This window comes from Chelmon rostratus, chromosome 6 (assembly GCF_017976325.1).
Source record: "Chelmon rostratus isolate fCheRos1 chromosome 6, fCheRos1.pri, whole genome shotgun sequence".
Classification (NCBI taxonomy): Eukaryota; Metazoa; Chordata; class Actinopteri; order Chaetodontiformes; family Chaetodontidae; genus Chelmon; species Chelmon rostratus.
In genome coordinates, this window is record NC_055663.1 from 10,746,643 (window position 1) to 10,773,564 (window position 26,922).

A 26,922-nucleotide genomic window follows, 5' to 3' on the forward strand; every position below is an offset into this window, starting at 1 on the left:
TCAGCCCTGTGCGTACCTCTGTCCGTGCTGCGTCATGTCGATGGCCCTCCTGGCCGGTACAGGTGAGCCTCCGTCTGTGACGCTCAGGACCTCCATAGACTTCCTCTCCGGTCTCCTCTTGCCATGACGGTTCAGCATGGGAGAGTCCACCCGCTTCCTCGGAGGATCTGCGCCAAACAAGCGAGACAGATTCAACGCAGCTGCACCTGACGCCCCTCCGCATCTATCCATGTATTCCTACACACCCAGCGGTTTTGTGCGCCGTGTGCATATGTGTGTTTGAGTGATGTTCAGCGCCCATCACATCGACATTTTAACTAATAGTGAATAAGTAATGGTTTCCTCCCAGACCTTGAACTAATGGCCACTGCATTGACTGTACCACATTCACTGAAGAGGGAGTCTATTCATCAAAATGTCGGTATCTCACAGCTCACACGTTTGCACATAATACTCCTCCCTATTGCACTGCGCTCGTCAGAAAATAACTCTGGCAAAAGTCTAAGTGGAGCATCTCTGTTTGGGCTCAGATTTCTGTGGGTGGAAATCTGTGCTGAACGGGAGAATACCTTTTTTTTTTATGTGTTATTATCTGATCTGAAGCACTCGAAGCGGACAGTTTTTTAAAAAAAAAATAAATAAATAAAAATCTTTGGCCTATTGACACCTTCTATTTCTGCTACTGTATTTCATTGAGAAGCTTGTCTATATTCAATAAACAAAAAGCCTTTTCTAGCGGAGAGCCAATCCTCGTCGATTGGAGCTGATCCAGGGAAGAAAACACTGCAGAATGGTTCAGACACTCGAAGCACTCATGAGTTACCTTCTAACAGAACTTATTCCCATCTAAATTGGCCTGTTTGTCTGCGTTAACAGCTGTCTATTCAATTATTTAAAGTTAGGCACTACCAACATACTGGAATTGTCCAGAAATAGAGTTTGCAACACTGCCTTTGCTGATTTGTTTTTATTTTCTCTTTTTAATCACATTTTATTGTGTTACATTCTTTATCTGTGCTTGTCCGAGCCTCACCAATCTCATTGCGAGGGGGAAGGTTCTGGTCCTCCTGACTGGGGTACCTTTCCTTACGGTCCAGTAACAGGAAGTATATCATCTTTTCCTGGTTGTCACTGCAGAGAGGAGACAATGGAAAGACTACTGAGACTTCTGCATAAGAAAGGGCTTTAAACAACCCTGGGTCATTCCAAAAAACACACAAGTTTATAGAGAAGTGAAGCATTGGTATCGTACATAGGCACGCCAGCATCTGCAAGAGCTCAAAACCAAGACATTAAACTGCACAAACCCTCACTATGATTAATGTCCTTTAATCTTTTTGGGTTCATTGTGAAACAGCTACTAAATAGCTTCTGTCATTAAAACAAAAGTTAAGTTTTACAGGTCATTAAGCCATCATATAATATTCTGCATATATTTTTTCTCCGTGTGCAGAGTGTGGTGAGTTTATGAAAGTATCAAAACATTATGAGTTCGTCCTTTTCTTTCTCTGTAAATCAGGAAGCCTAATATCTTTAGCCTTTAGGCCAATACTCTGTATGCAAAAGGCCCAGGGATTGGCCCTCCATAATAAAGACAGATTGGAAAGCAGTAGGAGGCAAAGAGACAAGGACCTGCAACTTCAGCTAAAATGAACCAGGGGAAGGGAGATAGAGACCGCGGATTTTCCTCCAGTCCAGCACTATTACTGGATGCTCCCAGGAGAAAGGAAGCAAAACATAGAGACAGGGAGAGGGGAAAGTGATGGAGAAATGCTCGTTTAGTACTAAATTATGAAGGCCGGGTAAACTAGAGGGGAAAGAGCTTGAAAAGCAAAGCAAAAGGAAACATCTGTAATGCCCACGTTAATGAAAAAACATGTGTTTGAAAGACTGCAGGGTGAGTATCCTCAGCATGCTCACACAACAAACATTAGCAGCCGAACATAAACAATATGACCCACGAGCTTGTTCGCGGTGCAAGCCAGGATCAGCTGTGGGGGGAGCGGCGAGCGGTGTAAAGGCTGTGTGGTAACAGTTAAGTGATCTATAGCTTCTGACATCTAAAGCGACAGCCTCGCAGGATTTCATAAGAGTCGGGGAAAAACCAAGGCAGTCTGTGCGCATGGACACCGCACACCTATCCCTCCCGTCGCCAGACCACCGCACCGCCGCGGCTTCTTCTCTCCGTCTTCAGCTGCTTTTATTTTTTCATTTATCAACACACTGCTTCATCTTTTATTCCCCATATCCTCTTTTTTTCTCTCTCTCCCACCTCTTTGCCCCCTCGTTTGCCCCTTCATTCACTCACTCATCTGAGAGCAGGTCTTTCAGCAGTTTGTTTTTGTCTCTGAAGCAGCCCAGGGAGTGCATGCTGTCCAGTACGTCTGGGTCGATGTCGTCCGCCGAGGGCAGGCTGCGGATGGTCACCTTCCTGGGCACGGGCTGCTCTGGCTCTGGTTCGTTCTTCCCCCCTCTGGGAACGCAAAGAAATCACATCACACATAAGGACGCTGTCAGCCATTTTGGTCCCTGGTATTTCATTAAGTAAGTTTGAATCCACCAACATAAATCTTTTCATATAGCTCATAGAGCCATTATGGATCTCACTTTGCAGCTTTACAGATTTAATGAGTAAACAGCATATGCAGTATGTGAAGTGTTCCAGTCTGTTTAACTCTTGGACATCTGGGTCGAGAAGTTTGCCTCATTATGACGCTGGTTCACATTATGAAACCTTCACAGTCACGTATTTTCCCCAGGTTTAGTCATTTTGCATATAAGCTGAAGAGGGTGAAGAGCTGCTGCAAAGATGCAGACAGACAACTGAGTCATGGCGTTAAGTTCTGCCGTCTCCCTCTCTCCTCCTGGCTTGTTTCCCAAACTTTGTTTCTTCATTATTCCATTACTGTTTCCCGTCACTCCCCTAGTTATGTCATTTTTCTCTGTCTTTCTTTTGTCTGTCTGTATCTGAGGAGTGCACAATCAGGACTGCATTCTTTGGGATTTAAAGTGAAAGGCTAACCAACACTGACACCATTTTCTAGTAAATTTCTAGAACGTTCTACATCTACATGTTTTAAAAGAACAGGTTCATCTTTCAACTTCAATTTCTACAAATGTTACTACATATATACACACACATACATATATACATATATACATACATACATACATATATATTTACATATATACATATATATGTATATATACACACAAACACACACACACATATATATATATATATATATATATATATATATATATATATACACACACATATATATGTATGCTCATGTTGAGGGGACATACATCTGTTTACACAGTCACATTGTGAGGACTCGCCTTACTTAGGAGGACAAAACATAAGTCCCTGAAATGTAAATCATGAAACTTAAGGCTGAAGGCAGTAGCCTAATGTGTTTACCTCAAAATAAACTCAGATGCCAGTTTATCAGCTCCAACTTGCTAAAAGTAATGCAGTCTGCTATAACAGCCAAATGCATTAATTTGAGCTAGGTGTACCTTATCTGCTAGAAACTGGGTGTATGTTTGTCCAATGCACGTCATCAGTGAACCTGCTGAGGACAGCTGGGCCTGGTGCTGTCCTTTCAGCACCATAGAGCACCTTGTTAGAACGCTCACCAAGTAACAAACCTACTGAACAAAGAATAAGAGGGGATGACCTTATTTGAATTTGTATTAAAAAATAATAATAGTAATGAGCAGCTTCTGGGAAATAGCCACAGCCCCCTTAGCCATTCATTCTTATGTTTATTCGTTTGATCAGACACAGACACAGGCAGCCAGGCAAGTTTCCTCACTGACAAAACTCACATTACATTAGTCTTCTCTGACAGCTCTTCTCTTGTCTCCCTTTGTTTCTTTTGTCAGTCTCGCTGTCTGTTTGCATGATCTTTCAGCGTACGATAGAAACCATAACTCAACCTCTTCCAGGACTCAGACTGTATAAAACATGGACGTAGTCTCCGTGACGTCACCCATAGCTTCCTGGAGTGCCATTGTGAAGCACAGTGACAGTGGCTCAATCCGTCACCATCTTGGCAGTGCCTGCCTCTGCCTAACTCCTGACTAAAATGGGGAAAGAGGTGGAGCGGGGGTGGAGCTGAGGTGGGAGAATGAGGCCTGGTTGCGGAAATCCAGTGGCTAGCTGTGACTCAAAGCGGCCAAGATAATAATTATGCATAATTTAAATGAGTGAATTATTTAAGAATTCACCCTGAGTGAAGTTGTCATGAACGGGGAAATTACAGACCAAAACCGTCGTTTGTACCAGGCAGTTAAGGTGAACATATAATATGGGAGTCAATGGGGATTGACTTGCTTTGGAATCAGCCTCAAGTGGCCATTCATGGAACTGCAGTTTCTGGCACTTCCCTGTCAGCTTCATTTTTGAGCCCAAGAGGTTGCAGCTTGTCCATAACTCACAATTTCATCAAAAGATTCAGAATGTGTTATGAAAGTTAAACGATGGGAACAGTGAGGTTAGATGGGTTCATCCTCCACCACATCCCTGCCTGCTCCCCTGCTCCCTGCTCACTTGACCATATGCTGCACATCCTCTTTCATGCACTACCAATTTACCCCTACATCCCCGAGAGTGGAGTCATGCCCTGCTCAAATGTATTCTCGTGTACAGGGCTGCAACTCAAAGCCATTTATCATGTGGTTGCTCCCCCACCAGGTCTACAACCCCTGCAGAATAGGCTACGAGAGGAGGGGAGAGCAGAGGAGAGGAGGGTGTACAAAGAAGGAAAGACCAGTACTTACATGTACCATGTGTGCTTCTGGATCTGTTCTAACTGTAAAAGACAAGACAGAAGAAAAGGCAGGTCAGTACAGAAGCAACGTGATGCACTTGATTTGAATTTTATCCTCCTTTAGGTGCTGAGAAAATAATCACTGAGGAAGAAGATGAATGCAAAGAACAATCTTCTGCCTGTGCATAGAAGTGTTTGGTGCAGTGTGAGCTGAGCTTACTGCCTTAATGGAAACACAATAGGACAATACAGGCAGATTGAAAAGTGGAAGTAAATAATGAGGCCTTCAAATATTAATACAGCCAATGGGAAAAACTTATTGAGAGAAAGAGTGCGACAGAGAGAGGTGCAGCAGGAGTATGAGAGAGAGGCGATGCGGCTGAGTTATAAACAGAGAATATTATCTCCCTCACACACACTGCTGACCCTGCCAAGCCCTCTAGTCTAAAGGGAATCTCCCATTCTCATTCTCTTCCCATCTCTCGTACTCACACAAACGCACGCTCGCTCTCTCAATGCTACTCTTGTCATCACACTTTTTTATGTGGCCACACTGTGGTCACCCGTGCTGTCAGCATGATCTTTTGCCAAGAAAATAAAAGCAGAAAGAGACAGAAACACTGAGCAAAAGGGCAACAAAAGAAGATGTCTGATCGAATGACTTCGCAGTGTTTCAACTGCCCACAGAGGAAAACAGGATCAATGTCACTGCTGGGACTTTTTAATTTGCTCCTGCTGTTGTAGTGGAACCACAGGAGATACACATAGCAGCTCTAATTATTATCACTTATTGAGAGCTGTGGTTCCTGTGTATGTGCCTACATCACCGTCTCAATGTTCCCATGCTCCCAGAGGATTTACCTCTGTGCTTGAGCACTGATGAATGCCTTCATGTGACACTAGTTCAATCACAGAGCTGGCCAGACTGCGGTTTCTGACTTAGGTGAGTCTCGTCTGCTTCCACAGAGGTCATGGTATTGACAGAGACACCCTGCCTGTCAGATAGAGGCCAGTGGGTGACCTACTCTCTCCCACTTTTATTGAAGGCCTGGAGGCAAGAGACTGATATCGCACGCATGCTTGAAAGTGATGTGGTTTGAAATGCAGTATCACATCAATCAGTCTCTAAATGTGACAGTACCAATTCCAACTGCTTTCACTCAGAAAGAGGGGAATGCTGCTGCAGTGCTGGTTTGGGTAGGTGTGGGTTTGAGTGTGCATCCAGGTGCTGCATAAAGTAATTTCGGTGCAACTTGTGTGCACACAAATGTATGCACGCCTGCATGGGAATGCATGTCTCAAACAAAAGGCTGTTTATTAGGGCAGGCAGGGACATCAGGCTGGGTGGAGGAGTGGGGACCTTTTCTGCCCTACAAAGCCAAAATAGAGCAACAACATGTTTGGTAAAAATTGAGAAAATGACTTTTTGACATGTGGTTTACTGTATAAACCTGACTGTACCACAGAAATGTGCAATTTGGGGAAAAACAGCATGTAAAGAACTAGAAAACTGAAACTGCAATGACTGCACTCAGCTAATTAAGACTACCTTTAGCTAAAACTCCTGTTTTCTGTAACTGAACAAACTGTTTGCATGCTCCAACATGTTAGAAACTGAGTTGTTTATATCTAATCATGGAGAGAAAACTGTCATCCTGCTATAAGGTACGTTTTAGCAGGACTAGCTTAGCAGAGTAGCAGAAACTGCTACTCTCGGACAGGAATTCATATGATTAACTACGGTATAATTTCTTAATGAGGGCAGTTTAATTTCTTATTTATCGAGACAAACACACACACACACACACACACACACACACACACACACACACACACACACACACAGACACACACTTGCTTTATTTTCTTTTCCGCAACCTTGATTCTTTTTCTGTGCTGCCTCCATGAATGCATCATTTGCCTGTGATGAACTGCTCTTTAATATAATAAACAGGCCAATCATCTTCATTAGCCAGGGAAAACGAGGAGGCTGTTCTTTCCAGGCTGTCTGCGCTCATTTGAATAGTGAAGATGAGATGACTGTGTTGAGGTGGCTGGCCTGCTCACCTCCAGGCCCCCGACGACACAGACGGGAAATGAAGAAGAAGAAAGCTTTTTATTGGTCTAAGCCCCTTAAGCCCGGGTGCGTGCCCTCCCACACTGACTCCGCGGGGCCTTCGCTCTCTGTGTGTACTTATGTGCATGTACAAGCAAAACCTAATTAACAGAAGGTGGAAATAGTCCTGAAACACAGCAAGTAGATGTGGTCTGATTACTCTATCAATCTGATTCAACAAACTACTGTCAACATTATTATGAAAAGAATCCCTTAGCAAAAGAATACCATGTTCCCTCATGATGTCATCCACACCCTCAGGTGCACGTGCCTCCTCTCTGACTGGGCGGACACCACTAAACTCCAAGAATGCTCAATCTAAAGGGGCTGTTTGACATTCTGCGAGGTTACAACACATCCCCAGAGCTCTGTTTGGAGCCCTCGTGCACGGGGAGGGGGGGCAGAGAGGTAGCATATTCTCTCCCAGCAGCTCGGCCCGTGTGTAACCCTTTGTCGAGGACAGCTGGAGGCTGCTGGACATATCTAGGGGATTTCAGGGTGACCTGTCCTTGTTGAGCTGAGAGAACAGAAAAATAAAGCATATAGTGTACATACAGCATACCAAAGAGGTGGGGGCTCTTTCAAGTTCATGCCCGTACCTTCAGATTGTCAACTCTCCTGCAAATGAGCATCTCTTTCTTTGCAGCTTTCTGGTCTTTTTTTCGTTACTGCCGGTGTTTTTTTGTTTGTTTGTTTGTTTTTTCTCGCTAGTTAAATCCATTCTGACACTGTGACGATAGCTAAGCCAAGGAGAAATGGAGCATCAGCATCCACTTAAGGGTGGTGTCACCACACTTGCTTACAGGCAAGTGCATCAAAACACTTTTTACCGCACTGATTCACAAAATACCTGAAGAACCTGGAAAAAGTGTGTACCTACAGCATGTGCGTGGGGTTTTATTTTGTGCGTGTGTGTGCGAAAACAGCAACTTGTGGGCACGTCTGTATCTCTGTGTGTCGTCTGAAAGTGAAGTGCAGGACAAGAACAAAGGGCAGCACCATCTCGCTGTAAAGTATGTACTTTTTGAGAACTCTGGCTTATTCACATTTCCCTTTGTCCATCTCGACCTCTCTCTCATCCTGACCGCCTGCCCTTCACATTTCTCTGTTCTCGCGCCCTCCGCCAGCCACCTCGCCAAGGTGATCAGCTGCAGTGTAGAAGGGGACTGGCACTGTGATGAGTACACTGAGGAGTGCAGTGGGAGAGTACACAAACAGCAGTCCTCCCCTGAATTCGCATCCTGCACTTGAGGAAGAACTCAAACAGAATTGGGGATGAGGCGAGACAAACACATTCGGAACACGAGGGAAGAAAGAAGACACAAAGAAAAAGACGACGGTTGGCTTGGCGGCGTCGAGTTGATATTAGCCACTTTAGTCTGAATGTGTATCTCTGCCATCTTGGCCTCTCCTTGGAGCATTACAAGTTTTCCCAGCTTGTTGCGAATCTGCAAGATAATGTTTTCCCTCTCTTAACAAAGACCTGATGTGTCTGGGTTTTTTCCTGTGAATGCTTTCTCAAATAACATCTATAAATGTGTTTTGCTGCTTCTACAACATCATAAGTAAACACTACTAGTCACAGACTATGAATATGAAATATTCAATGCAGATATAACTCACGTCTTTACTGAGTCACTGAGATTGTATGAAAGGTGCATAACGAGGTGAAAATGTAGCACAGAAATACATCGTGCACAGTGCTAAAGAACAACAACATGCACTGCAGAGGTTTATGATACTTACATATTTGTGTGCTAACGTGGGTGCGAAGACACTATACACATACCCTTAGAGATATATGTAATAATTACACCCACACCTACATGATTGTCAGTCACATAAGGGTGTAATGTTCCTTCTCAAACCATGGACATTAGGAAATAGTTGCATCCCCCTTACTGTTGCAGCATTCTCCACTCTTTTGCGAAGGCTTCCTGCAAGACTATGGATCCTGGCTGCAAGGTTTTGCTGCGATTCTCTGACACCAAACTTGAAAAATTACTATTATTACTGTTCAGTTAAAAGCTATTGTCTAAATATCACTGAATGTTGTAGCATGAAGAGTTCCCTCAATTAGAAGTAAGATGCAAGGCTTAAGACCAAAAGTACATAAAAGTACAGTATATGAACATAATCATAATGGTGAGTTATCGTGTAGCCTCTGAACTGAACTGACCGTTAGTCTTTTGGAGGCATCCACTTCGATCATGCCACGGAGAAGGTTCTGACAGTCTGGAGGGATGAAGTGTGGCATGTGAAACACTCCCAGCTTCACCTTCTCTAGCAGATTCCTCAGGTTGTCGTCATCAAACGGCAGGGCGCCCTGAAGAGACGAGGGAAAGAAGCGGAGCGTGAGAGGATGTGGGGTGAAAGTGGTGAAGATGTAGATGCAGGAATGAAAAATAGTGTGCACTCTTAATGGCAGCATTACAACAGAAAATAAACCTTCGTCTGATCGAAGGCGAAGAATATGAACGAGTAACGAGGCTCACCAGAAGGTACGAAAGCGCATTTTGAGTGTTAATCCTGCGCCGCTTAAAGAACAGACTCGCTTTCTCAACTCGTTCAACTCTCCAATTAGAGCATTCTGCCCTCAGCCACCATGCAAAATAAATAATAAACAGCGGTAAGCTGAAAACGGGGTTTTTCTAATAATTACCCAGCTTTCTCATTTACCTCGTTCATTTAGCATTCTCTCATCAGAGTCATTTATCAGAGCGAGCTGACACCTCACAGATGTGGCTGCTTGATGAATGACAACCTCCACCAGAAGACAAGATGGAGGGGGAGAGAAAGAGGAAAAGGCTGAGAGAGACAGAAAGAAAGGCTGAGAAATTAAGAGAGGTAGAGAAGGGGGGAAAAAAAGGGAAAGGAGGCTTGTGTAACAGATGATCTGAGCGCAGCCTAACTGCTGGGGAGTATGCGCGTCTCCCACAATCAGACAAATGGTTATCTCGCAGCCAGACAGCAGGACGAAACAGGAGAGAGACAGTATTCATCTGCAGTCAAACTGCGACGGGGAGAAACTTCTGTTTTGGAGTGAGAGAAGTGCCGTCACGATGGAGACAGCGGTAAACAACATCAGGTTTACGCAACGCAAGAGCAAAAGGGATACTGTCCTTAACACAAGTGCACAGACAAACGCACGCATGAGGCACGGAGTGAGGGAGAAAGAGGCGAAAACAAAGATAAATAAACAGGGCCTGTGGCCAAAAGCCGCCCTGTCAGCGTCGGTATTTATTTTAGGCTCTCTTCTTTCAGTTTGGCTGCATGAATTATTCATGGAGCAGGAGTGTGTAGGAACTACAGTACAGCTGTTGATGAAACAAAGCTTCAGGGCTGCACGGCTGGGGAACCACAGACATAATATAGCTGGAGAATAGACCTGATTATGGATATAACGTTGTGTGTGGATACAGGATAATGAATAAAAAGATGCTTCAATTCTCTGATCTTCTATTATGCAAGAGTATCAGCTTGAGGAGGTTTCGGCAACATTTTTCCAGTAGGGCCTACTAAAAGTCAAGATTTTCTCAGGTTTCGAGTCCCTGAAACCTGAGTGCATGTTTGAGCCTCTGTGGCGGCTTTAAGAACTTCTCATTCCACTAAGGTCAACCTCGAGTGCAAAGCTGCGAATGTCCCGCGACAAGGTGCACTTGCTTTCTGCTTTTGATCCATTACAGCTGGCACAAAGGCGAGACATGTGGGAAGGCAACACTTTGTGGTTAAAGTGTATGATACTTCTCTGGGGGATTTTAAACTGTACGTCAGTCCACTCAGCGTCAGTTAGTAAAGAGGAAGCTGACACTCACCACCAACAGGGCAAAAAGAATGACCCCACAGCTCCAGACGTCCGCTTTCCTCCCGTCATACTTCTCTCCCTAAGGATGAGACAGTGTTTGTTAGCGGGTTAGCGCAGAGTGCTGGTTAAAATAAGACTTTGAAAAAGAAGCTAGTGGAGCCAGAACATGCAGCAGTGGAAAATGACTAACCCTGATGACCTCTGGACAGGCGTAGTGTGGAGATCTGTTGGGAAAACAGAAACAAGAGGTGCAAACAGTGAATGAACTGAAGCTTAAGTCAATTAACCGCTTTTCCATTTGTACTGTTGAAGTCCGAGTTACACAGTCATGACACGACTAATATTAAAAAATTCAGACACAACTGTATGGAAATGTGAAAAGAACAGTTTCGGCAGACAGTAAATGTCTCCCGTGAGCATAGATCAAGATGTGCTTGCGGGAGCTTAGACATCCTGAGGGTGTTTGGATGTCCTCCTGCTTGCTCACTCAAGGGCATCCTCTCACAGCAGACAGTGAACAGACCCACTAATCTTTACAGCACCTGGATGGGCTGACAGTAAACCCAATGACTAGATTGACACATCAATATCGAATGAAGATTTATGGAGCTACCTCGCGACGGCTGCTCCATAAGCCGGTGGCTATGGATGAGGGGAGCGGCTGTGGAGTGACTTGTTATTTTATACGTTACACAGCTGCACTTTTGCATTGCTTTGACATTGCCACATTGCTTAATTCAGTAGCTTGAAATAAAAAGGAAGGGGTGACAATAAGTGTTTTACATCAGTCTAAAATCAAACAACCTTTTATTTGCATGAAAGCAAATCAGGCACCCGTCTCCCCAAACCTCTCGGCCTGCTGATGTGTCCTCCACCTCCTTCTTCCGCTCATTCTTATCTAATACCGGGACATTTGGCTCTAATGAGAGACTATCTGAAGACTAAACATGGCGCCCATTAGCTCGGCTGTTGTCTTGTGTACTCATGAATACCAGCCCTGACGGTGCGGCTTCCTCTGGCTGTCAGAATACTGGCCGATAACAAACACTGCCGCCGTGTCAGCGGGGAGGTTCAAACGCGAGCCTATGCAAATACGGCCTTCCTGATTGCAAGTGTCATAGTGCATTATGCAGATGAGCGGGGAAGAAAAATAAAAAACAAGCCTGGGATTTGCACTAGTTATGCCTCTCGAGTGCACAACACACGAGCCACAGCTGGAACCAGCGTGAACATAAACTAATTATTTGCAGAGGCTTTAGGTGGCAAACACAGGGTGAAGTTAAAGACTGGAACACAAGCGTCTCGGCTTGCTGCCTGAGCTGAATACTAATTTGTCGATATTAAAACACTAATCAGTCAGCCATATCATCTACAGCATATGCTTTAAAGATCTCTACATATGTCAGCCTTGAAACTTTTCCATATGAAACACTCCAAAACCCTTCGCTAAGTCCTGCCCTCCTTAGTTACTGTTGCTTTGCCTGTCAAGCTTTCCACACAAATGGAGGTTACAGTGACAACAGCGGCAGATTTTTGCAGTAATTTTTGAAACAGGCTTCTCATTTCTAGCTGACGTCTGTGCATTTTGACGACCCTTCTTTCCTGTTGCCTTTCACCCACATTTAATGGCCTAAAGCGATCAGAGGTGTAAATAAAGTTCATTCAAATGTAGCTGAGCTCACCACATTAAAATTCTGGCCACATATAAAAGCGCAGACATCATGAAATTTATATCATGATAAAAAAAATGTTGCTCACTGCTCACACCAGAAGTTCAGATTACAGACAGGGATACTCAAGATAAATAGAAAGCTGTATGAGCTACCTCCCTCACACCGGAGTGAAAAATGCAGTGCTTTAAAGGACAGTCTTGTGTGGGTTGACATAACATTAGTCTTTTCTTGATATTTGCCAATGCTCATTATTCTCTCAGCCTAACACCACCAACATCACATAAATAAAATCGCACAGGACAGAAAATCTGACTTTTTTCTGAGGGCATACAAATAGCAGTATAGTGGGACAAAATGACGCTGTAAGTTGTTTGCCTGACAGAATAAAGACAGAAAACACATTTGGTTAAAGATCCCCTGAAGACATGTTTGAAGATGTATATAAAAGACTCAACTTTCAACAATAATTTGTGTCTGATTTGGTTTTTCCTCAAAAATATCTTTTTAAAATGCTTAAAATGACGTCCACTCCTTCATTTAAATTTCAGGACTCTATGAATAAAAACTATTTTTCATTTCTAACATTTAACTGTTAGACACAAGATGTCTCCTCTTTACTGTGAAGTCAATTCTCAGTGTTTGTAAATTGAATACTGGACCAGGATTGGCTTTAAACTAGTTGCGACATCACAAATAATGCTCAAAATCCCGATCTGGATTTTCACTGAGCGCAGAGAAACTTTCCACTTTCAGAAGACGAATGTGAAAACATCTAATGTCAAGTTCTGCCCGTACATCATCTTGCACAGTGAGGCTCAAACAATCAACAGTAGGAACAAGAAGAAAAATACATTTTTGAGAGGCGGGGGGCTTTAAGGACCCAAGATTGTAAACATCCAATAAAAAGATGTACACTGAAGGGCTTATCAGTGTCAGCCTGTTTGCACGGAGTTGTCTGGAACTCAAGTTCAAAAGAGCATTTACAAGTTTACCAAAAGATTACCATGTAAACAGTACATCGCACACAGTTTGCAAGGAGAGCATCGTGAGCATCAGAGATATGAATTTCTCCGGAGCAGTGAGCGAATCAGCGGTACGGGCCGGCAATACTGAGGAGACGCTGAGACACGCAGCTCATCATTATGAAAATTCATCTTTTTGAACCAAATTTGTGCAGCTCCTCACTGCACACAGGATAATTTCCTTTCATCAATCAAAGCAAGAGAACTAAACAAACAGCAAGCGCTAATGAACTTGCAGCTGGGCGAGAGAGAGAGAGAGAGGTTGTATGGGCGGTCCTGGATCCATATTTGTGTGTGCCTCTGCTCATATATACGTCTGCGTGTCTGCGTGTATTTATGCATGTGCTCCGCAGCCCTCCCTGTTCTACCTGGTGGTAAGTCTCATCTCCACTCAGCTCCATTACCCGTGGCAAATGGAATACATTTGTGTCAGACTGCTGCATGGTGAGAGGGGGCCAGATAAATGCGTTTAATTAAAAACTGTCATATCTACACTTAGAGATGGGACAGTCAGAAGAGCATGACTAATCAATAACCACACATGGAGTGTATGGCACATTTACACGTATTAGGCCACGCCATAGAAACACACCAACACAAGTGGTGCGCACGCATTCCTGTGAGACACACACGCACAAACAGAGCAGGATATGGAACGAAAACAGAGCTATGTTGCTTCGCTGTGTGTGGGAGTGTGGGAGTTTGTGGCATGTGTGCCTGCATCTGTGTAAGACAGCTCTGTGCTCCCACTTGCAACAAGTACCTCTCACACTTCATAAGTGTATGTGGGGGACTAAGCAGATGCACCGCACCTGCATCGGATGGCAGAATTGCTCAGACTGGAAGCAGAACGCAATCAAATATGGATACAGTTGGTCCACAGGATGCTGCGAAAAGCTGAGTAAGAGCTGTCGCATTCTGTGGCCTTTCTAGGAAAAGGAAACACTTCAGCGTGGTCATCGCGGCTGCGGAATGACTCAATCATGCACATTTTACTTGCAGATAGCAACGCACACTGCTCTCAGTTGGCCCGATCTCTACCGATGAGTCACAAGAGCTTAGGCACTGTGGTACTGCTGGAAGAATTACGCAACAGTTTCAGCGGCGTGGCTCGTGTGTGTGTGTGCGCGCGCACATGCTTAAATGTGCGTGCATGTGTATTACAGAGCGGGAGTCAGAGGAAGAGAGAGACAGACAGAGAAACAACCAAACAAGCAGAGGACAAAGGGTCCTGGAGGTCAGGGATGAACTAAGCCTCGCTGTGTGCGCATGTGTGTCTGCAGCATTGCGTGTATGCAAGTGTGTGTAATTTCAGTTGCGGCCGATTTGGAGGTATAATCTGGACAGAATCAGGTCTGAGCTGGGGACAGATGTCACAGGGCCTTCTCTATCTCCCAGCCTTGCACGCAGTGTCATGTGTAACCACAGAGCAAAGACCCTCCCCAAGACATCCACATCACCTGGAATCTGAAAAAACACCCCCTGGTTTACATCACGTCTGGAGTCGTTTGGACGTCCACCACGCGTCGTTCTCACTGGACAGACATTTTTCTAAATCTGCAGATCTATCTGTGCCTATTAATCAATAATCTTCATAGGAGGCCATATAAATCACAAAATCTACTACTATACTTGTGTTTTAACTTGACTCCTTATCATTGTTGGGCAGAATAAAACAAAAAATCAGTATAAACAATGCTGACTTCCTTCATGTATACCGATTACGGTTGGCTTTGCGTACATGTTGACATATCATTTCCAGTGTGGATTCCTGCTAAGAGTGAAATGATGCTGTCACTGACGTTATGAACCCAGCGCCTCAAAGTAAACCATCATCAACTGTGCTGCCTCTTTTATTGACGAATGTGACCGTGCGCTCCATTCACTGCGCTTCAGGGTTAAATAAAAACACTCCCACAGTATTGGACGGCCATCCTCGGAAGACTTTGAAAGTGACTTTTCCTGTAAGTGAATTCATTACGGCCGTTGTGGGATTGATGGGCCTGGCGTCGTCGTGACTGCCAGATCATAAAACCCAGTGTCAGATATGAGGAGACGGAGAGCAGTAACGTGTGGCCCTGGCCCTGGCCCTGCTCACAGCCAGATAGCGAGCTCGGCGAGCGACGCCAACCGAGATCAACTGCTCGATAGCAGAGGCTTTGAGAACATGTCACCTAGCAGAGGGCCTGAGAGCTCCACTCATCATTATCTATCGCTTCTCCACTCTCCTCTCTGTTTCTCTCTGCGGCATACTGGCAACTCCATGTGGCCTCCCGCTATGACCCCTCCCTACCTTAGATATTCTCCAGACACTGTGTCAGAGAGCATGCACCACAATGTTTGCTGCATTACTTACCCACAGCTGGTTTCCAGCAGACTGTCTCCAACCTGAAGGGAGGCCATGCCGAAGTCTGCTATCCTGATGTTGTTCTTTTCATCTAGCAACAGGTTCTCTGGCTTCAGATCCCTGTGGCTGCGAGATGAAAAAAACATAAAGCAGTTAATGAAACATGAAAGAGCTCATCAAAAGTCATGTAAACTGGTGAAACTGAAGAGAAGCGAAAGGTGCGAAGTCCATTAAACACCTGTGGATCGAGCTTCAGTCCACAGCCACGCAACTGAGAACAACACAGTGTGTCAACGTGCCACAGAGCGCCCTCCTCCTCCTCCCTGCAACATTCTCTCTCTTTGATCGGTCCATGCTGAAATTAAGGGGCTCCCACCTCAGTGCTAGGCTGGTACAAGGTGTGACGGCCCCCCGCTGTGCCCCTTTCTCCTTCTGTTTCCCTCCCTCTTTTGCCCCTCATCCCCTTCCTCTCATCTCCCAGACAGCCACCAGCAAACTGGCTGAGCAAAGGGCGTCAAGGGGAGCCAGCCGCAGAAGAGGTGTTCATTAGCTGCCATTCATTACCACTAAACGCAGCGAGGGGGATAATACCCAGCGGACATCGTCTCCCTCCTTAAAAGGGACAATGAGATATTTCTCATATCACGCATGCTGTTGCTGTGTGGGAGATTAAAATCTCCGTTTTGATTGGTGACTGGTAAAAAGAGCAGGTCAGCGGTAGCGTTTTATTGTGCATTTAACATCTCAGGGTCCAGGGCTGCATTGCATCATGCTGCGATGTTCTGATGGCTGAGGGAAGCACCGCAGACATCCCCCACACGCGGGCACACGCTGATAGCCCATCTCGATCCAGCCGTCTCTTCTTCGTTCTTCCTTGCTTACCTCCCTCTAAGCTTTTTGTAATCAGGCGGAGAGTCATGGAGCCTGCGAGCTGTCAGGATGCCATGAACTAGACTTTTATCTTCTCTTTAAACTAATGATAGAAAGGGGAGAGGAACAATAGCTGGATGCGTCTGTCTTTGAAGAGCGCCTCATCACAATGGACGTTTAACCTTAGATGGCATCAGCTGCTGTACAACTCGTTTCCTGTCCTGAGGGATTAGCTGTCAGCTGGTTTGTTATCACGCTGGCAGTCTCTGTGATCCTTGCTATAATTGAAATAAAACACAGATAGCATCTAAAACAGTTCTCCCCAGGCTAAAACCTTTGTCAATTCACACAACCATCATTTGGCAGCGATGTCAGTAGCCCGAGAGTTAGTCTTTTAACTAATACTGTCAAAGCACACGTGGAAGGAACAAACATTTACCCGACTGCTCAGGGGCCACCGGTGTGACGCTGTGGTTGTACCGGGCCTCACTGAGGAGTGAGCATGTATAAAGTCTCCCTCTGTTCCACCAGGTCAGTACAGCACAGGAAGTCTTCTTCATCAGCATGCCTGATTAAATAAGGCTTCAACAAATAATGTTTCTCCCGGCAGCAAAGTGTTTAAAAGTTACAAATCATTTGTGACTGGAGTTTTAAACATGACAGGAGGTCAAACTGTAGCTTTGTGGCTACAGGGAGCAGAGGACAGGACCTGAAGGAAGTTAAATAATTCGGTGCGACATCAGTGACCAACAGCGCTGATTGTGGCCTCAGTTTTAAGGCAGCGGTCAAACACTGAACTATTAACATCATGGGGGAGATAACCCGCCAATCCTGACGGAAAACTGCATTCTTTATTATCCAAGTGGTCCTGAACTGTCAGCCTCAGATGCAAAAAACCCCCACACTAAATCATGACCTAAAAGATCCATAAACATGGCACAAACATTGTGTAATCACATGTTAAACACAAAGAGCCAAAGCCTCATGAGGTCCATCCAGAAAAGAAAGAAGGCAACAGCGTATTTATCCCCGGACAGCATCAAGGGGACAAATTGCATCTGGATGCTTTATTGGTTGTCAGGACCCGGGTATCCATAATAGGACATTAAACTGCCTCTCTGACACATTAGGCAGCACTTTGCTACTGTAATCTTGCTCGCACAGCAGGTCCTGCAGCAGGGACACCTCTGGTTTGCACTCGTATGTCACACAGGAGGAGATGCCGTTCAAACAAATTCAACGGCCACAATGAGCTCGTGCGAAACTGTTGTTTTTCTTCAATACACATTTTTTTTTACATATTTCTTATATATATATTTTCTACATATTTTATTTTAGTCAATTCCATTTTGCTTGTATAAAATTTACATATATAGTCTACTTTTTATTTTGTACTTTGTTTTTTACAAATGTTCTCCACCTCTACTGCTATTTTTTTCTTCCCACTGCTTTCAATGCTGCTGTAATGCCCAAATTTCCCCGACTTGGGATAAATAAAGTTTTATCTTATCTTATCAGAAATGTGGGAGCTGTACGCCACCAGTTTACAGGCAAGTCTTTGAGGAATGTCTTTTCACAAAAGACTCGAAATACCAGCGCGTTATTTTTGCAAAGGTGTTTTGTGCAGGAGATGAGACAATACAAATTTTGGCCCACATAGAAAAAATAAAAACAAACAAAAAAAAACAAAGTAAGGCCACTATTTAAGGCCTGTATTGTCATCCATTATGTCATACGATATATTGTTATGTATTACACCGTTCTACCTTGAGCTGTGGAGGCCTCACAGTCCAACATGCACTCAGCTCTTACTATGTAATTTACAGGGCACGCGTGTGTGTCTTCATGCTGTCTGAGCAAGGTTTACACCTCACTGGGGCTGTTAGATGTGATTATTGCAATCTAGCACCAAGCCCTTAATTGCCTGTGATCATTTACACGTGCCATGCTGATATGTTTTACAGAGGTTGTAATGGGTCTGTCCTCTTGGATAACTCCCTAAAATATCCCAGACATGTTTATGGCAGTGAGCAGTTTTGTAACTAAACTCTCCAAGGTGGTCCATGTAAAATACACTCCCATTGTGACACATTCGACACGCGCCCTGTTTAATGCCACCTCTCGTTATCGCAAGATATGTGACACTAATTAACTAAACCAGAACACTTGAAACAAACACTAATGGCTCGTATGTGTCTTTTTGACACATTAACACGCCTGGAAAATGGCACACCTGTTTTTGCATTTTTATGAAGTATCCTGGTGCCATTATTGTTAGCTGGAGTGGGATTTTAAACCATCGTTGTGAGCTGAAACGTACCCATTTAGCCTCCGGCGCACCTCTGTGTCATCCTCCTCTTTCTATCTTTCCTTTTTTCTCTGAAACTTTTTTAGGCCTCTGTTGACCCAATTAGAGAGAGACCAAGCACACTCACTAAAAATGCTTTAGGCTAATATTCTATCGCATTAGCAAAAGAGGACATTCTGACTGCTGACTTAGATGTGCTAGGCACAATCGTTCATTAGCCAATGGGGTTAATTGAGTATTAAGAGCAATGAGGGATGAGAAAGATAAAGTTGTCTTTTTTGCCCCTTTTTTTGCTGTCTAATGGAAATGGTCTGTTTTTGCATTTTTGCTTAAAGCAAGCGAGGATTTTGCTGTTTTATTATTCTGTAGTTTATGTCTTTTTCTTCCTCAAAGCAGCCAAGTTAAAAATCCATTGTAAAAGACCATTTGTTCACAGTACATATGAAAGAGTAGAGCCACATGCAGGCAGTGGAGAAAGTACTCATTTACTTGAGTAAAAGTAGTAAAACCACAGTGTAGAAATACTTTATTTCAAGTAAAAGTTGTGCCTTTCATTTTCAAGTGAAAGTATGAAAGTATTAGCATCAAACATTACATAAAGTGCTGATCATGCAGCTGACCCATTTCAGGATAATGTATATTAGATCCGTGGCGTATAATTACTGATGCATTAATGAGCTATTTTAACCTACAAAAACATTTATTTTATTTTTGTATTATTAAACCAATTCTGCAAAGTAACTAGCAACTACAGTTATCAAATAGAGTAAAAGTAGTGGATCAAAAAGTACAATATCTGCCTCTGAGTTGTAGTGGAATAGAAGTAGAAAGCCGCAAAAAAAGCCGATTGTCTCATACAATCGTTGTACCGAGTGACGCTTCATCACATAAAGCAACATAAAAACAAACAATGGTCTAAACAAGCGTCAGCTGCCATCATCCTCTGGCCGTGCTCTGAATATTGTCTGACTGTGTTATGTCAGTTGATCACGACGCACTCGTCTTCAGCAGAGACCTCCTTTCGCTGTGAATAGTGAATTAGTCAACACCAAAGTTTCTCACATCACTTCACCTTTGGTCACGTTTGATATCACAGCCTTTTCATGATCTCTGAGGTTCACTTGGATAGCTGCAGTACTTATTGCCTCTTTACACTGCTTCCCTACACATTTCAGTAGTCTCCTCTCATATCATTTGCATTTAAACTGGATTAAAATTGAGAGGAAGACACACTAGATTTGCCTCTCCAGTGATTGGTTACAAGAGCATTCCTTGTGCCATCTGCGGCATTTCTATCTATTCCTCTGGGGTTTTAAGCAACACTGGTGAAATAATGCATTGTTGCATGCCATGCAGAGACTGCAAAGTGGGATTACAGTGATGGCAAGATCTGTAATAAACAAACTATTTGCTTTGTTGTGTCAAATCTGTGTGTGCAGCCCAGCGTTTGCTCTTAATCCAGAGGAGTTTGACTGGGGAAGATAGGATGAGCAGCAGACCTTCGAGGCAGAATAAACAGAAAAGCATTGGAGTGAAGGAGTGGCATTGATATTACAAATCCATAGCAACTTCAAGCATCTAATACAGCCATGGTGGTGCATAATTCCTCTTAGAAGAGTCCACCGTGGCAGTTTAAAATAAGAATGATAAATACTCTCTTATTACCGATCTGGTTATCTTTCCCCCCTTTACTCTCCACATAATCTTTGTTATCTTAACAACCTGTCTTTTTTTGTTCTCTTTGCTGCCACTTCTACTTACCTTTCATTTCTCCCTTTCTTAACTTCCCTCATTCAACCAGCCTCCCCACTTGTCTTACTACAGTTCCCCTTACAACTAAACGCCCATTCCCCATAAATCAAGCACCATAAACCAACTTACTACTTTTGTTCTCTCTCCTCCTCTCCATTTCCATTTCTCCATTCCACCTCCTCTCAACATTCCCTCCCCTCACCCAGTTACACTTTAGTGCTTTAACTGGCTCTGCAGGAGAGTGAAATATCAGAAAATTTTAAAAGATAAGGAGAGAGGGGGAGAAAAAAAGATTTCCATTCCGTCTTGTTAGCGGCCATCAGCTGTAATGATGATAGGCTATAAGTACAGGCTTCCTGCAGGGTGGCAGGCAGAATGTCATCGGGGGGGAAACACTGCTAAGAACGTCAACAAACAAAACCACACACAGCCACAAGGGCACGGGTGGAGGGTGGAGGTTGACAAACAGGCTAACATGAACTGCACGCTGTAGAAACATTGCAAAAGATGACAAAAAAGATGACAAAACAAATCAGACAGAAAGAGTAGTCAGGTTTCCGGAAAAAAATGAATTAATGTGCATTTCCATCCATAAGCTTCATGCTAATATTAGGAGTTGAGGGTATTGAGGTAAACAGCTGGTGACGCAATTTGTTTTCCAACTCATGATGCAACCAAAAATTGGTTGCATAAAACACTGAATTTAGATGTTTTTTGTGGATCGATGTGACAAAATACCTGGATTTGTTCATTATTAGATTAACTTTTGTCAAAAATAGGCATTTCCATCTGGTTGCTTTATGTGTAAAGACAAGCATGTGCCAAATTACAATATTTATCACTGTTCCAATATACAATGACATATACCATGGTGGGAAATTTAAGCAATTCCCTAAAAGAGAGGTAAATGCTGCTCAAATAAAAAGACCTGTTGCTAGCTTTATTCCCCTCTGCGGAGCTATAAGCAAGTGATGGCAGAGACAGATGCATGTGGCTGTCTGAGCCGCTGAAAGAGAGGAATAAAGCAGCCAATGACGGAGGGAGTGTGGGAGACGCAGAGTGAGAGAGAGAGAGAAAGAGGTGGATGTGCATGATGTGCATGATTACGACACTGCGTGGGTTTAATGTGACTTCTGGACCAGGTGTTTGTTTGTGCACATGTAGGTGGCGGCGATAATGTGCAGAAATAAGAGGACGTGTGACTGTGCGCGTGAGCGTGTGCGATGAAGCTCTGAGGGTTCTCGTCCTAGCTACACTCGCGATCTCTGCTTTACTTGGTGGGGCGCTTAGAGTCACTTTGTGTGATAGATAGCCTTTATCTCTCACCCACACACAGTCGCTTTGTGTTAGACATACAGACAAAAGGTGGTGAAGAGGGTTACAAAGGGAAAGACCAGGGTCATTACTACACAAACAGAAGAGGGGTGAGGGAGGGGACACAGCCTCAGATTGTGCTTCTTTTCTGTGGATGGATGCAAACGTTAGTGCATGTGCAGCATATTACAAAGCTGTGTGATGGGAGTGGGTGGACAAAATGACTGGGGCGTGTTTGGCATCAGCTCCAGATCACCTGACCTTCTATCCTGGCTATAGTCTCACTGTGGCCTCAGAAACACAAACACACACAAAAAAACCAATGCAATATATTTTAACATTTAACAGGAGGATTGGGCATGAGGTTTATCACAGGAAATCAGAGCTCGCAGGGCTCTCTGGAAGGTTTTGAGTGTAGATGCAGGCAAATGGGATTCAAGGGACTCTCTTATTTTTCTCTCTTGTGTGTAAACTTAACCTCTCAGCGTCTGTTAATCTGGTTCAAATACTGGGTAACAAGCACACAAGCAGCTCGTCAAGGAAAATGCACTTTACTCCTCTCAATCAATCCGTGTCTCTGCTGGGTGTTTGCAGTTATGGCAGACTGCCACATCGACTTCTCTGGAGAGAGCATACTGTGCAGCAGATGTGTACTTTGCTGAATGTCAAAACTGACAAGACGCAGCCGAGGCTGTTGTTGGGATTCCCTCTCAGGTAAATGTGGAGGCGCATTATCTGCAATATAATAGAACATCTTTGAAGCATCCGCTCTGTTTCTGTGACCTTGAGGAACAAAGTGAATCCGAAGCTGCTGCGGGAGAGCTGACCCTGACCTCTGACATCCTCGCTGGGAGACACATTTTCATAAGGATCGATAAAATCTCATTATTTGTGCTCTCGTTTCTGTTCAAACTAGTCTGTCAGAGGATCTCTGAGTCATACAGTTGCAGATCTCACATTGGCAGACTTAACAAATATTCAAACACAAGACATGTCTGAGTGAGGAGTAGAGAGAGGAGCAGTTTGACGCTGGATCTGTATTAACACACAACGAAGATTTTCTCTCACCGCCTCAGCATTCATTATAAATACCTTTTACTGACGAGTCTTTCCCATGTCTGTTTTTATCCTACCCTTGCCTATCTTTGCCTCATCTTCCTCGTCAGCTCTTCCCGTGTGCTTCACTTTGTCCCTTTCTCTTCCTCCGCGGAAAAAAAAAAGAGAACTGCCAAAATCAGAGCGCGATCTGATTCAGGCGGAGGGAAACACTGAGTCATAAACAGCCCTCCACGTTCTTTCATTCACATCCAGACTTTACATCCATCTGGCTCAAGAGAGATATTTGGGGATAGGACGTGGGCGGAGGGCGGAAGCATGAGGCGAAGAGAAGAAGCGAAAAACGGGAGGTGTGCGTAAAAAGGAGGGTTGAGGAGAATGTGTTTACCCCCCTCTGCACGGTGAATCACAGAGAAAAGGGTGCACTTCTAATGGTCTGTGCAGGTCCCCGGCGCAGACAAGCAGAAATGGAAGAAATGATTGCAGAAATGCTTTTTTATTGAGGGGATGCTGGGATCTCATTAGAGGGAATGGAAGGGAGGTGAGAAAGGCTGCGTCTGTCTGTCTGTCTGCCCCTAATTGAGGTTGGGAGGGTGGCGAGCGGGCGCAGCAACGCCAAATAATCCTCCTCATGATAAATTTACAAGGCATCATTTTCTAAGAGTGTTAGTGAGGGGATTTTGAGGAGCTAAAACGGAGAGACAGCTGCGAAAGCAAAACAGGAAGGCAGAGATGAATCTGCAAGTGAATCTTACTATTAAAGAGCTGTGATAATCTATGTATGTGCATGCACTTAATGTCAGTCCCAGATGCTTTCTCCTAATTGGCCTAATCTGTTCTCCTCACAGCCAGTTATTTACACAGACTGATAAAAGACTTCTAACTTTCATTCCCTTAGGTAGGACAGTTTTGTTTTATTTCAGCGGTTATCATCTGTTTTTCTTACATTTCTCTCAGAGAATTCAAGATGGAATCCATCAACCACCGGTTTGAAGGTTCAAACAGCTAAATTAACTAATCATCCCGAGATCATCAGTAAAAAGTAAAGTTGTTCTGACACAGGGGTGTAGTAGCTGCTACTGTGGACAACAGCCCCCACAATGGCTTAATTACTAAGTAGCAGCAGCCACAATGCAATAGCTTTTTCTATAAAGTATACAGCACAAATATACAAAGCATATCAAATCACAGAAAGTCAACGCTACCCAAACATTCCATGACAAATCAGTTTAATTCTCTCCTTTTAATTGCCTGTTCAACATTATGCAAATCTATCTCCTGGGCATTTAGCACTCAACGCCAGCTTCTTATTATACCACAACTGTTTTTCTCCAGCTTCCTCATCAGCAGGAAGCTATTCAGGAAACTTTCAGCGACGGGCCTACGAGACTGTGCACAGAGGAGTAGAAAAGCCTCTCGCGCTCCTTCTCCGGACACAATAGCCCTGGCACAAAAGTTATGATGGAGTCACATGAATTATCATCATGAGTTGACCGGCTGGCTGGCTGGCTGGCTGGCTGGCTGGCGGGCGGGCGTCGTGTCACAGCCATGGTCAGGTTTTATGGTGATATCTTCATGTTTGGGCCCTTGCCTGTGAATATTCCGGCGGTGTGAGCAGCGAGGAGTAAAACCATTACTGCACAGCATGATGACCACGTTTTAATTGTTAGTGACCTCAAAATTCTTCTAAATAATGCAGCTGAAGTAGTGCCCTTGATCTGGTCTTGAGTCTGGTCTTTCTCCGCCAGAAAAAGGCGTCGCAGATCATTTACACATTTTATACACGCTCCAAACAAACCGATGGCTTGGTTTACATTAAGGATTAGCGTATAACCTCTCCTCTAGCTGGCGAGTAAAGAAAGGGAGCGGCATAAAAGAAAAAGCAACTGAAGAATCTCTCTGCATTACTTTTCAATGTCCTGGCACCAACTGCCCCGCCTCTCCTCTGTACAGTTTGTCTCATTTCACATGCTTTCCTATTTCTATGTACTCTGCATATTCTAAGTTTACCGATCAACTAGGTCTACTGTACTGCATGATCAGGCCATCCGGGTGGGTCCGAAACACCCTTGCTCATGGTACTAGCTTTTTCTTTGGTTGAATCCAGCTATATTTTGTGTTCCTATTTCAGATTTTTACCCCTCTTTCTGTGTAGCCGCTGGAGATTCACTTGTGACCAAGGTAAAAATAAATACACTTGAACTCATTCTGCTCTGTGGTCTTTGTGCTCTGCCGTGCAGGCACATGAGGACAAAATACAGAGCAAAGGCACACTCTCTCTGGAGAGGAAAAAAAAAAAAACGCTCTCTGTTTTAGGATCATAAATGGACGGACAAGTGACACGACACATGCATACAAACAAGAAACACACTTAATCAGTCCCTGCTGACATGTTGGACTTCTGAAGTATATATAGTCTATGAGCTGGTAAACAGCTAAATTACCCCCTGAAGCCATCCACAATGTTTCATATTTGTGACAACCTGGAAGCAAATTTTGAAAACTACATGGACTCATTCTGCTCAGTGGCAGTATCGCAGGCTTTTTCCAGAACTTTATCTGGAAAAGAAGTGGACCACCTGTATTTCAGTCTCCGCCAAACTACTGTAATAAGTGAGTAGCTCCTTATAAGGAAAATAGCTCATTCTTTATATAGAGTCACTTATATTCTTTGGTGTGTTCGTGTATTTGACTCTTTCTATCTGACGTGTCAACCACCCTCAGCCATTTAAGCTGGATGTTAAAAAGGAAACTAAAAAAAGAGGAAAAATAAAGACTTTCATAACAAGCAATATCAAGTTTCCTCAGTTCTATAATCTCCACATTGAATCATTGGTTTGAAAACTGAACAGCACTCTATGAGCTATGAATAAACTGATTGAAATTTAGATTGCGATTCACTTCAGGAAGAATCTGTATCTTTTTTGAATTCATTATTTAGGAATTCATTATTTGTTTAATGTTGTATGAAAACCAAATTGATTTTGTTACACTTCCTGGGTATGGTTGTTTATGGCTTGTTCTATCTTTTTCTAAAATGTATGTGATGGTTTTATGCAAAGAGTGAATGTGGTTTTCATGGCTTTAACCTCCGACACGTTGACGAAACCTGTGGTGTCCACTGTTATCTCCAACTGCATGGTGAACTAGTCTTGGTGTGAAGTCGAGTTTAATCCTGAAAAATACGTGATTCCAGCTGAAATCTCATGTTACTGAGAGCTTTATGTTTTTTTACTTTGAGTGATCATTCACCTTATTACTATATCTAACACTGATGGCTACTACAGAAGGCTCGCAGCTGCAGCCTCTGAGCACTCACAGTATGAAATCTGTCTCAGTTTAACGGAGAGACCTGCTTTAACGAATCTTGTTTGTTTGTGCAATGAAGAACTATTAAATATTACTTCCATGAGGCTGTTCTCAACAGACGGATCACGACTTTCATGTTCCTCACAGTTCAAACTGCATGCAAAGTTTATATATTTATTCTAATTTTCATTAACATACATGGCATTTGTTTTATTTAATATTTATTGATATGACCAAACAACCCACTAAATCATTCAGGTTGGGAACCCATACATTTATGCATATGTCTCCTAGCTGCATTTACTGTTAATATATATATGCATTTTGACTGTAGTTGAAGTTATACCTTAAAAGCAAGTGCAGTTCCCAGGATTCCTGGAATAGTGTGCTTCGTTTTCCAGGATAGAAAATGTCTCATTCTCAGGAAAAATATGAATCCCAAGTGTAAAGTGCAAATACGCCTCAGACCATCAGTGTACTGCACTGTGAGATATAAATGGAAATGGATGCAGGATTCCATTCCATATATTAGGCATGCATTAAATTTAACTACATGAATGTATTTGCTTTTT

The 26,922-nt window shown here is 43.6% G+C and overlaps 1 protein-coding gene across 1 annotated transcript in view; it reads right to left on the reverse strand.

The window, feature by feature from the left end:
* The window catches only part of LOC121607907 (serine/threonine-protein kinase BRSK2), a 158,218-nt gene that overhangs the window by 16,765 nt on the left and 114,531 nt on the right, over window positions 1-26,922 (reverse strand). The window contains exons 5-12 of the mRNA XM_041938939.1: window positions 15,751-15,867; window positions 10,890-10,923; window positions 10,710-10,778; window positions 9,074-9,220; window positions 4,789-4,820; window positions 2,309-2,473; window positions 1,034-1,131; window positions 17-167 (exon numbers count right to left, since the gene is read on the reverse strand). Of these exons, the coding sequence (XP_041794873.1) occupies window positions 17-167; window positions 1,034-1,131; window positions 2,309-2,473; window positions 4,789-4,820; window positions 9,074-9,220; window positions 10,710-10,778; window positions 10,890-10,923; window positions 15,751-15,867 (813 nt within the window). The remainder of the gene's footprint in view (window positions 1-16; window positions 168-1,033; window positions 1,132-2,308; window positions 2,474-4,788; window positions 4,821-9,073; window positions 9,221-10,709; window positions 10,779-10,889; window positions 10,924-15,750; window positions 15,868-26,922) is intronic.